The sequence below is a fragment of the Spea bombifrons genome, chromosome 4 (assembly GCF_027358695.1).
Source record: "Spea bombifrons isolate aSpeBom1 chromosome 4, aSpeBom1.2.pri, whole genome shotgun sequence".
Taxonomy (NCBI): Eukaryota; Metazoa; Chordata; class Amphibia; order Anura; family Pelobatidae; genus Spea; species Spea bombifrons.
Window position 1 is genome coordinate 105,770,783 of NC_071090.1, and position 12,788 is coordinate 105,783,570.

General features: G+C 45.4%; 1 protein-coding gene across 1 annotated transcript; it reads left to right on the plus strand.

The window, feature by feature from the left end:
• Positions 1 to 287: 287 nt before the first annotated feature.
• LOC128492153 (nuclear factor interleukin-3-regulated protein-like) lies at positions 288 to 1,592 on the plus strand. Its single transcript, XM_053464612.1, has one exon. It carries the CDS (start codon positions 314 to 316, stop codon positions 1,343 to 1,345), a length of 1,032 nt encoding a protein of 343 aa, XP_053320587.1. The 5' UTR covers positions 288 to 313; the 3' UTR covers positions 1,346 to 1,592.
• Positions 1,593 to 12,788: the final 11,196 nt, after the last annotated feature.

The following is a 12,788-nucleotide window of genomic DNA, read 5'->3' on the forward strand; positions in this document are numbered from 1 at the left end:
TCAGAGCGGAGACCGAGAGATCTGCCCGGATAAAAGAAAAGCCGGACGGAGAACCGTCTCGTCAGAACAGCTGGCACGGAGAAACTACATTCTAACAAAAAGAGACAGCCCGGTTCAGGGAATAGACTGCGGAATATGAGAGAGTTATGCTAGAAGATGTTCGTTTGCCGACGCGTCAATCAGAACTCTAACGATCGGATCGAAAGACTTCCCCGCCGCTGAGACGTCTCTTCGGTCTCCGAGATTCCGAGACTCTGAGACTCCGAGATTCCCAACCGCCTCTCCTATTACCACGCTTTGGAATTGGCACAGCATGCAGAGCAGCCTGGAAAGCATGGAGTCGCCCCTCGGCGCGTACATCCAGAGCGGCGAGGAGCAAAGGGCCAGAGACAGGGCCAACGCGGGCCAAGGGGGAGCCGGAGGCGGGCGCAGGAAGCGAGAGTTCATCTCCGACGAGAAGAAGGACGCCAGCTACTGGGAAAAGCGCAGGAAAAACAACGAAGCGGCCAAGAGGTCCAGGGAGAAGAGGCGTTTTCATGACCTCGTCCTGGAAGGGAGGGTGGCGGCCCTGGACGAAGAGAACGTCCGGCTACGGAACGAGCTGCTGCAGCTGAAGCTTCACTATGGACTTATCTCGGCAGCCTCGGTCCTGGAGTCCTCGCAAGGGCTGGGCGGCCGTAAAGGCGCGGACGCCGGAAACCTGCTGTGCGGCGGTGAAACCGGGTCATATTCCTCGTCGTATTTTGGGGTGAACTCCGACTCCTCGGAGGCAGACAGCGGAGGGGGAGCCGCTATGGACGGTTACTCCCCCCGAGGCTCAATCTCGGACCTCTCAGATCAATGCTCGGTGGACAGCCCCGGACCAAACGCCTACGGGGAGGGGAGGGCAATGGACAGCGATTTTTCCCACATGTGCCCCGAGGACAACGCAGCGATGAGGCTTGAAGCGCAACGGGGTGGGGTTATTCTCTACAGGGTTGGGGGGCATACCCTGGACCCCCAGGAAAGACAAAACTACCACTCCAAACATGAAGTTCCGTCAAGTTACAACAGCCAAGGGTCCGAATGCAGGATGGCTCCGCTGCGCGCCTCCATTTTTGTCCACACGGACGGGGCGCACAATCCTTTCCAGCGTCTCGTGAAGACACCAGAGGCCGGTCTCACAGGAGGCGCGGCGTCCCCCGAATCTCCTCCGTCCGGGTACCAGAGCGAGGACAGTTGCGTAGAGGAAGGAGAAACGGGTTGTTGCCCCGCTGATTGTCCGCCCCACAAAGAACCCGCACACGGAGTTAAATTGCCACACAAATTAAGACTGAAGTGTCGCTCACATGGAAAAGATGTCTGAGGGACGGACAGCGACCAAGGGATCGATTCACGAGACTTTAACGCAGGAGATTCTATCCTCGCCGGCCTCCGCGCCGCTCACCACGCGTGTAATTAATAACATGCTGCAACATCAATGCATTGTGGTGATATGAACGTGTGCCGGGGGGGGGGGGATAACATGGACCAGATCACGGACACGAGAGAAATGCCGGGACGGCAGCACAGTTATTGTAAATATTTAATGTTAATAGTAAAATAAAATGTTATTATTATATCCGGTGTTTGGTTATTTCACGTCTCTGAAGATCAGCGTCTCCTGCTGAGGGGGATAGCGGGAGATGGACATTATAGGAAGAGGGGATATATGAAGTCATAGGAGCTGCTATGGGGGTTATATGAAGTCATAGGAGCTGTTATGGGGGTTATATGAAGTCATAGGAGCTGTTATGGGGGTTACATGAAGTCATAGGAGCTGTTATGGGGGTTATATGAAGTCATAGGAGCTGTTATGGGGGTTATATGAAGTCATAGGAGCTGTTATGGGGGTTATATGAAGTCATAGGAGCTGTTATGGGGGTTACATGAAGTCATAGGAGCTGTTATGGGGGTTATATGAAGTCATAGGAGCTGTTATGGGGGTTATATGAAGTCATAGGAGCTGTTATGGGGGTTATATGAAGTCATAGGAGCTGTTATAGGGAAGGGTTATATTAAGTAATATGAGGTGTTATAGGTAGATGTTATATTGGAGTAAAATGGTGTGTTATTGGAAGGTTACATGGGTAATGGGAGGAGTTATTGGATGGGGTTATATAGGGCAATAGGAGGAGTTATTGAAGAGGTATATGAGGTAATAGGAGGAGTTATATAGGGTAATATGAGGAGTTATATGGGGTAATAGGTTTTATTGGAGGGGTTATATAAGGTAATAGCAGGAGTTATATGAGGTAATAGGAGGAGTTATATGAGGTAATAGGAGGCATTATTGGATGAGTTGGGGTAATAGAAGTTATTAGAGGGGTTATATAAATAATAAGAGGCGTTAATGAAGGAGTTATGTAGGGTAATATGAGGCGTTAATGAAGGAGTTATATGCAGGGGAATAGAAGTTATTGGAGGGGTAATATAGGGTAAAGAAGGAGTTATATGGGATAATAATAGGAGTTATATGGGGTAATAGCAGGAGTTAAATGGGGTAATAGGAGGCATTATTGGATGAGTTGTAACGCCTCCTATTACCCTATATATGGGGTAATAGAAGTTGTTAGAGGGGTTATACAAGTAATAGGAGGAGTTATTGAATGGGTTATATAGGGTAATAGGAGGAGTTATTGAAGGGGTTATGTAGGGTAATAGGAGGAGTTATATGGGGTAATAGTTGTTATTGGATTAGTTATATGGAGTTATAGGAGAAGTTATTTAAGTGGTATACAGGGTAATATGAGGTGTTAATGAAGGAGTTATATATAGGGGAATAGGTGTTATTGGAGGGGTAATATAGGGTAATAGGAGGAGTTACATAGGATAATAATAGGAGTTAGATGGGGTAATAGAAGTTATTGGAGGAGTTATATGGGTTAATAGGTGTTATTGGAGGAGTTATATTGGGTAATATGGGTTATTGGAGAGGTTATATAGGGTAATAGGTGTTATTGTAGGTGTTATATGGGGGTAATAGGTGTTATTGTAGGAGTTATATGGGGTAATAGGGGTTATTAAATGAGTTATTTGGGGTGATAGGGGTTATTCTATGGGTTATATAGGGTAACAGGAGAACTTATTTAAGTGATAAATAGGGTAATAGTTGTTATTGGAGGCGTTATATGATGTAATAGGAGGTATTAGAGGTGCTATATAGGGTAATAGGAGGAAATATTTGCATTTTAGTCCGCGGAGAGTAATTTGGTTGTTATATAAACGTGGTTACGCGCGGCCTGTGCCAGCGTCTTATTTTTAGTAGGTCAGGTACAAGTGGGTCAAATTCCCGTCCAGCTGGCAGGGGGCCTGGTACAGCCAGCGACGGGCAACGCCTCACACATTACATTCACACAAATGGGGCAGATAGAGAGAGGGAGAGGGGGGGAGGAGAGAGAGAGAGAGAGAGAGAGAGAGAGAGAGGGAGAGATAAAAAGCAGGATACAGACATACAAAGAACACGGGATGTGACATACGGGGGGGGATATACTGGCTTAAGAGTACCTTACTGCCCCCCACTGTAACAGTGACCCTCTTAAAGGGACAGTTAAAAACAAACAAACAAAAGGAACAGTAAACAAGTAAATACAATCACCTGCCTAAGGTAGAACCTGCAGCTCTGTGGCTGCAGCTGCCCTCTTCCTCCGTGGTCTGACAATTCTTGCCACTGATTGGCTGCCTGAAATAAAAGGGAGCGCTTTCTTCTGAACAGACCCCCCCCCCGATCGCAGTGATGCCGAGCCAAAGCAATAAGCATATGGGGTGCAAGTGGATGTGTTCAGCATGGAGAATATCTGGGGGCAGGAGAAGGGGCAAATGCTTATGGGGGGGGGTCTGTAGGCTCTCTGGTTGCATAATAATGCGGAAATGGGGCATTTGCCCCAGGGGCCCTGGCAGGATGGGGGTCACACTTGCTGCAGCGTGCTTTATGAATAAGCTGTCTGTTGTTCTGCATGATGTGGGGTCCTAGATGGGGCCACTCTCCTGCAGCAGGGGTCTTTGCATTATTATCGGCATCAGTGATGGGAGTTTCCTACGTGTCACATGACGCGATCAGCCCGTAAAAAGGTGCTTTTGTAGTAACATGCTGCAGTCAGTAAGTGGAAGCTGCAGTCAGTAAGTGGAAGCTGCAGTCAGTTAGTGGAAGCTGCAGACAGTTAGTTGAAGCTGCAGACAGTTAGTTGAATCTGCAGTCAGTAAGTGGAAGCTGCAGTCAGTAAGTGGAAGCTGCAGACAGTTAGTTGAAGCTGCAGTCAGTAAGTGGAAGCTGCAGTCAGTAAGTGGAAGCTGCAGACAGTTAGTTGAAGCTGCAGTCAGTAAGTGGAAGCTGCAGACAGTTAGATTGAAGCTGCAGTCAGTAAGTGGAAGCTGCAGTCAGTAAGTGGAAGCTGCATGGCTCTCTGCCAGTAGGAAAAAGGCAAGAATCAGAGTTACTGTGTCAGGATCCCTCGGCCAGCAGCCTGCAGCTACAGGAGGAGAGATACTCTGCAGTGGGCCGTATGGACTGCATGCCTGGTGCGCCTATACACCGCATGCTTAACATACAAACAGCGAACTGCGTATTATACATACCCCCCCAACAGGGGGCTGCACAATACAACATAGAATAATAAAAGACACCGCGATACGAGTGTATTAAATATAATAGCGGTGAGAAGGACATCCGAAAGACTCCCGCTCATTGTATGTGTATGTGAGAGAGAGTGCGTTTATTCACAAAACCAGGGCATGATTGGCATGCTCAGCACGAAGCCACACCCACTGGTCACCCTAATACACACTATATCTGCCAACTGTCCCATCTTCTTCACGTCATAGTCCAGCTGGGGGAGCCTTCTGATCTCTCCTGACCTGCCCAGGATCGATCCAGACCAGATGCTTTTTTTCGGTTGATGGGAGTGGGCATTCCTGGCCCCTCTTAGCCCCACCTGTGGCCACAGACCCCCAAAAAAGATGTCCCCCCCATTTGGGCACCTGAGATGTTACTCTCGTTTGGGTTCTTCGGTTCCCCGCTGCTGGGACGGGGAGAGCTCCGAAACAATGTTTGGGTTTATACAAGCGATGAGTCACTGGCACTTATCTAACTATATTATAATATATTATTTATATAATGGTGCGTCACCTAATGTATGGATCCCGGCTTATCGCAGGTGACGTTATTCGCATATTTCTACTCTGATTTGCATATGTAGGGTGACCGAAAGTTGTTCTCAGGACACCGAGCCAGCAGTTTGTACGAGGAGTTTCCCCGGTTCTGCCTCTTTATACACTCAATAAACCTGCAGATCACAATAAGCACTATTATTATTATTATTATTATTATTATTATTATTGATTTATATAGAACCATTATATTCCAGCAGTGCTGTAAAATGGCATATATACAAAAACTTTACAGAGAGTGTAGTGGATGAGTGGAATAGCCTCCCAGCAGAAGTGGTACCAGGCATTGCAGAGAAGACCAAGACATGTCTGCCTTTAGGGCAATTTTCAGAGATTTTGGTCGCTTTAACAGAGAAGGTTCGGTTTCTTTATTATACTGGAGATATTATAAATCTACGCACTACTTGTTATGTCTTCTTCACCCATTGTACAGCGCTGCGGAATATGATGGCGCTATATATATATATATATATATATATATATATAGAATAAACAATAATAAAGATGTATTTTTATGCCTTAGCTAAAGAGGACGTATAGATATATAATGCATGTGACAGAGGGCGCTGTAAAATGTATTGTCAAAGGAATTGCTGTCTTGCAGAGCTTACACTCTAATTACAGTGTAAGAAACAAGGAGGTTAAACCTGTGGAGTTTCTGTTCTTGTATTGAAGAATGATGTCATTATTCACAGATCCAGGCGTAGCGGGATATTAATAAACTCCGCGCCGTCTGTCTGATGGAGGAATAAGAAGACCGACACACGTGAGTTGGATTCTCATGAACCGGGTAGGACTTACGCCTATTAACTGACTGACCTGCATCTTATATCAGAGGATGAGAGGGGGGAGAGCAAAAGCACCAAGCAGATGGAGAGAGGGGGAAGAGGTGAGAAAGGAGCAAAGATTATAGGAGAGAGAGGGAGAAGGAACGGAGCTAAGAAGGAGATGGGACGACGTAAATGAAAAAGGAAGAACGGGCAATAGCCACCTATAGGTCCTAGGAGTCACCGCTCTCTATGCCCCATTGCCCCGGAGGGGGCCTGTCTCTGAGCAGCAACGCCGCGGAGAGGCAGGTTCGTACAGAGAGAGAAGCCTAAAGGCAGGAAATCAGGTTAAACCCAGAGAGGGAGATTATTACAGCCGGAAGCAGATATTACACAACCCCTGGTATACGGCCAGCAGAGAGAACACGAGACGTGAATGTCACCTGTCTGCGCAACAACGGCCCCCGGGGACTCAATCAGCCAGAGAGACCTATACCAGGGGCCACTGCATTCACTGCATAAAGAGAAAGACCAATACCATGATAAAGACCGTGATTGAAATATGATTTCAAAATAACAGCTGAACTGGCAGTTAGTTTTCATTCTTTAATATATTAGCCCCTGCTGACGATATATATTAATATGAGACCCTGCTGCCGACACATTTTATATTATAAAATTGGACCCTACGCAAGCATTTCCTTGGGCCCCGCTCCACGCTCCCTAGCATGCAATCACTCCCTCCGCTCTCACACCAAAAAATATTTGCCACACTGAATCAGAATCAGATGATTGTAGGTATACAATAATAATGTATGGAAACACAGCATTGCAGGTATAGATCAACTGGAAATCACATGTAAGCTCAGCACTGAGGGTATAGATCAAATAAACAACACATGGAAACAGCACCACGGACCAGGATCACCTGAATAATGCATACAAATCCTGTATTTGCAGGTATACATAAATAATGTATGGAAACATAGCGTAGCAGATATGGATCTACATAATAACACAAAACCCAGCTTTGCAGGTATAGATCAATTGGAATTCACATAAAAACTCGGCATTAAAGGTATATTTAAAACCCCTAAATTACAGGCACAGATCACAGGTCGTCCACACATTAATTCTCTCACTCATTCACACAATTCATCCACATTAATTCATTCTCTCACTTCCCCCCTTCTCACTAACTACTCGTCCCCCCCTTTGTAGTTCACTTACCTTGCAGACATCCTGCGGTGGGATTGCGAGGCCTCTGTCTCCCTGCTCTGCCGGTGTACGCTGCTGAGCGCCGGAATATGACATCATATTTCAGCGCTCAGCATGAAATGCCGGCACTGCGTCCAAGCTTGAGGCCTCGGGGAGGAGAGTGAGGTACCACAGAGCACTGCATTCACTGCACAGAGAGAGGCAGGGAGACCACTTGACTGTTGTAGCTTCGATTTTCCGGGCTAGGCTTAACTTCCCATTAACCCCAATAACGACACCACACACCATAGAATATGGATAAAAAAAGGCCACAGCCAATTTTATTTATTAGAGTTATTGTCACGCCAAAACCTGAAACAATAAAGATCGGTGCGTTAACAAGGACAATGACTCAAAACACCAACATGTAAATATATACAATAAACACAATGAACACACAAGCTTGCCAAGTAATCCAGGTAAGATAACCAAATACCACTTAAGGAAGGAACATACCGAGATGCCCCCACCCTGACCTGAGGTTCCCAGCACTGACAGCCAAGAACCGACCACCGGTTACCAACCATTCACTTACCACCACATTAACCCCCTGGATACCTGGCAAGCTGCCGCCCCACAGACTGTGACAAAACGACACAAACCAACCAACAAACAAAATAAAGGGAGGGAGGAAGGGTGGGACACGCAACCAGGTAAGCTAACCACAAAAATGGTTCCTGAGCCCGGGAAAGCAGCCACTTATATAATCTTCCCCCAACTCCACCCCCGAAATTCCCACCAAAAAGCCTACCCCTCCTCCTCACAACAGTCAGGGCCCACTATAGCCCATGCTGGCCCCCCTCCGTGGGCATCAATACCACACGGCACTGCATTCAGTGTTGAATACACAACATCACAAGTGTCCTCAGGGGTAGCTCTAGGGTTTTGGGGCCCCTAAGTGAAAAGATCCTGAGGGGCCCCATCTCAAGCACAAGTGATGGAAACGAAAATTATAAGTAATACTTCTGTCGCCATTCTGTCTGAAGGGGCCCCTTACACCAAGAGGGGCCCTAAGCAGCGGTTTGATCTGACATTAGCATCACCCATGTTTGCCCTACATAATGTCATCACATTTGAAAGACTTTTTTATGGATCTGCACATCCCGGCCCCAGAATACTTCTGTAATTAATGGCGGCGAGATCAGAACAATAGGTAGCAGAAGGTACAGAGAACACGAAGATAAAACAAAGCCAGACATGGCCAAAGCGCTAGACGGTGTCAGGCGAGGTGACGCTGTGCCGTCACGGTCGGGGAGGAATAAGCTGATATTACCCTCCCCGGGCAGATAGTGCCCGTCTCGCTTCCGGAGCGCAGCACACGTGAGGAAGGATCTCATGTGCTTACAGAAGTGAGACACAAAGTAACACCCTGACCTGCTTATTACAAAAGGAACACACGCCAGGAAGAAGGGCCTGCGGGCAAAGAACAAAGGGAGAAGGGAGGAGAGCGAGCCAAGATAATCAGGAGGGCAGATTAACTGGAGAGGGGGGAGAGGAATATCCGTGCAAAACTGGGAAGGGGTGGATATATATATATATATATAAAGAGGTATATGTATTGAGATAAAGGCGTATACTGTCCCATTTGAGGCATGTGATCAGGTGTATATCCACTGCAGATACCCAACCTCTGGAGGGCGCTCTAGGCTCATAAATCCCTCAACGAGGATTTAAGGAGACAAGGATCTCTCCCATCGTTCCTTCCAGGTGAGGATTTTTAGCCGGGCATAAGCCACGAGGGCTAGTAATATTGCCCCCTCCCCAGATATAATTAAGCATTGACTGCATGCTAGTGCAACGGGGTGGTGGATTCTACCCCATCTCCTATCCGTTGGGCAGATCCAGTCTAATCAGTGTCTGGGTGCAGGTTAATGTGCCCTCCAGGGTGCAATAATCTTGCTGATCTGAGCCACTGAAAGACAAGGCCCGCCCCCGAGGGGTCATTATTAGGAATCTGCCCCAGCTTCACACTGTAATTACTCCATAATCTCCCCCCTGTTGAATACCCTGGATCTTAATGCCCCACAGTTGCTGGAGCCATAATCTTGTCTTGAACTTGAGTTGGACGGGGGGATTCTCTGTATACAGAACGGCAATCATCATGAAGAGTTTTTACACCAATGTACTTTACAGGCTACAGATTGATCCACTTTCAAACCCTGAGATGTTAGGAGATGTCCAATGTATGGTACTTCCGTCAACTTAAGTTGCAATTTTTCAAAATTTAGTTTGATATTGTGTTTCCTACATCTTTCTAAAAATAGAGTCATTTTTCTATCATGATCCTGTATTGCAGACTCCATATTTTCACCTTCTCCTATCACCAGTATATCATCTGCTATTGTTTTGATTCCTGGAAGTCCCTCCAGAGCTTGGTTGAGCTTCTGCTGAAACACTTCAGGGGCCGGACTTATGCCCATAGGCATTCGAAGCCACCTATATCGCCCAAATGGTGTAGCAAAAGTTGTCAAATAGCTAGATTGCTCATCTAACTCTACGTGCCAAAATCCATTTTTGACGTCACAGACAGAAAATATTTTAGCCTTTGAAAGATCTGGTAAAATATCATCAATTGTAGGCAATGGGTAATGGTTTCTTTTCAGTGCCTTATTAAGAGGTTTTGGGTCAATACAGATTCTTAATTTTCCCGATGGTTTCTTGACTATAACTAGGCTGCTTATCCAATCTGTGCTCTGTTGTACTGGAGCTATTATACCTCTTTTCTGAAGGTCTTGGAGTTCTGCTTTCAGAGGGTTTACCATGGACACAGGCACCCTCCTTTTGGGTAGTTTTGTTGGCTCAATTCTATCATTCACTTCTAATTTATATCTACCTTCCAGACATCCATCTCCCTCAAACACATCTGAGAATCGTGCTTGTAAGGTATGCAAATCAATAGGTGCCTGGCTGTCAGTTTGCTGTGGCCCTGTGGCCATAATGTTGTGAAACTGCACTTGTATTAAATTCATTGCCTGAACAGCTTTTATTCCCAGCAGAGGAACATGGTCACCCTCCTTTACCACTTTAAATTCCAGTCTATAACGTTTGTTGTTACGTGGGTTTTTCAGTTTAAGTCTGCACTTACCCACAGGTTTAAGAATGCTTTTATTGTACATCATTAGGACTTGATCTGTAGGTTCTATGTCTACGGTCTGATTCAGCAGATGATATGGAATAACATTGCAGCTTGCCCCACAATCTAACTGAAATCGGATGGGCTTTTTATCTAGCATCATAGTGGCAAAGAGCTGGGTTGCTCTGTTTGTAGTTGGTTGTTGTATTACATTTACACTGTCTGCTTCAGGCTGTAACTGAATCCACATCACATCCTCATAACTATCTGATTCTGCGTCCTCTGTGACTGCATGTACTTTCATGTGCTTAATGTTTTCTTTCAGCTTACACTGTGTAGAAAAATGGTTGCTTTTGCCACAACTCCTGCATGTCTGTCCATAAGCTGGGCATTTCTCTTTGTTTCTCTCATGTCTTTTGCCACAGTATTTACACAGCAGTAGACATCCAGTACTCTTACTTGCATTAACATGTGCCTTTCTTACTTTTGGTGTTACAGCATGCACCATGGAATGAGAAGGACTCTCTATCATTTTCACACTTTCTCTTGTCAGTTGTGAGGCTCTACATATTTGGAGACATTTTTCAAGATTCAGCTCATCTTCTCTTAAAAGTCTCTCTCTTAATTGGGAATCCCTTATACCACAGACTATTCTGTCCCTGATTAAAGAGTCTCTTATATCCCCAAATTCACAGGTTGTTGCTAACCTTTTCAAATGTGTGACATATGAGTCCATTTTCTCCTCTGGCTCCTGATTCCTTGAAAAAAACTTATATCTTTCCACAGTTTCATTCTTTCTTGGGTCACAGTATTTATCAAATGCTTGTATAATGTCTCTCAGTGCAGGGGTCTCTGTATCACCTGCGATGCTTAGTGTCTTGGCTATTTCTCTACCTTCCACACCAATCAAATAATAAAATAGTTTTACCTTCTTGCTCTCATCTCTTGCTGTCAGTGTCAGATCCACATACAGTGTAAACTCCTCTTTCCAGCTTCTCCAAGCTTGTGACAAGTTAGCAGCACTGAGATTCAAGCTTTCTGGTGGTTTTAGAACAGCTTCCATGATATACTCAGTAAGCTTACTTACAGTGTTCTCTGCTGTATATAAGTCTGCTACTCAAACAGGCTTCTCAGTGCTCTGAAGGCCTCTCTGTGCTCCTGCTGTTTTTTGCTCAAAAGCTCCAGGTTTTCTTTTACAGTTTAGAAATTCAGTATTATCCACATACCGCTGCCACCATGTTTTGATACCTCCTATGCATAGATTGATGCACTCTAGTTAAGGGTAAAACAGGCTTCTTTATTATGCATAGCTTCATAACATACAACTGCCATGCTGAGCTGGTTAGCTCCAAACTCCAGTTACTACAACTCACACTGAACTCTCTAGCACCCTCTGCAGGTTGCTTGTATAACATTGCAACAGTTGATAAGTAGAAATGCCTCCCAGCAGAAGTGGTAGAGGTTAATATACAGTGAGTGAATTTAAACATGCATGGAATGGACATATGCTTCCTGGATCTAAGAAAAGGCACCTGTCCATGGACTCTGTCTCTATCTAGGATACAAGGTAAAAGAGTCAAAGAAGGTCAGGGACATTCCCTCGATCTCAGGGCACTTGGGGTGTAGTCGGTGTCACCTGGTTTAAAGCCGTAGACAGGTAATATGATCAAGCAGGTCATCCACCCTCTACTAATTGTATGTCGCAGAAAAATAAAGCCCAGAAGAAGAAAAAAAGAAGAAATGATATCCGTCTATCCAGAGAAGGTTTGACTTCAGGAATAACTGAGGATCACAAACAGACCTCAGTGGTCTCCTCTTCTGAAGAGCTTGCAGTCAGTTTTAAATCACGCCCCAAAGCAGCAAAGTACCTGGTTTCCTATATTTGCTTTATCGATGCCCTGTCTGTCCCATATATATATATATATATATACATTATATATATATATATATCTCAATGTTTTTTATATAAAGGAATATACACAGAGAGTCACGCATACAATCTAATGAGCATTTCTTTACCAGGACTAAAGTTCATGAGATGATGTGTGGGGTAGGAATATACCCCAATGGGGGGTAAAGTTGTGTCCTTTGCAAGCGCAAGTGTCAAATAATAAAGAAAACCATTCCCTACTATTCAAAAATGTCCTTTGGGAGAAAAGCCATTCTATTTCCCAGTCTTGGGATAAAAGGACCATACTCCATCTCTGCATGTAGACGGTGCCAGAAAGCCCGGGGCCACGGAGGGGTTCATCGGTCCAACCGTAACTGGAGTTCTATTATCTGTCCAACATTAAATACATATATGTCTGTTGCATGCATGCACTGCGTGTGTTTGTGGATATGTATTAATCCGAATTAATCTGTCCAAAGAAGCCTAAGAGAAACAGATCCACAGAGCAGGGGATGGAGGTGTAAGCGCTCCACCTGCTGGACAACAACAGTCACTGCAACCGATAACCACCACCATAAACCACAATAACCCATCACATCATTAGCTCTGATACTAA

Bases quoted from the DNA above. Each gene is read 5' to 3' on its own strand.
- LOC128492153 (XM_053464612.1), top strand. From the start codon at position 314: ATGCAGAGCAGCCTGGAAAGCATGGAGTCGCCCCTCGGCGCGTACATC.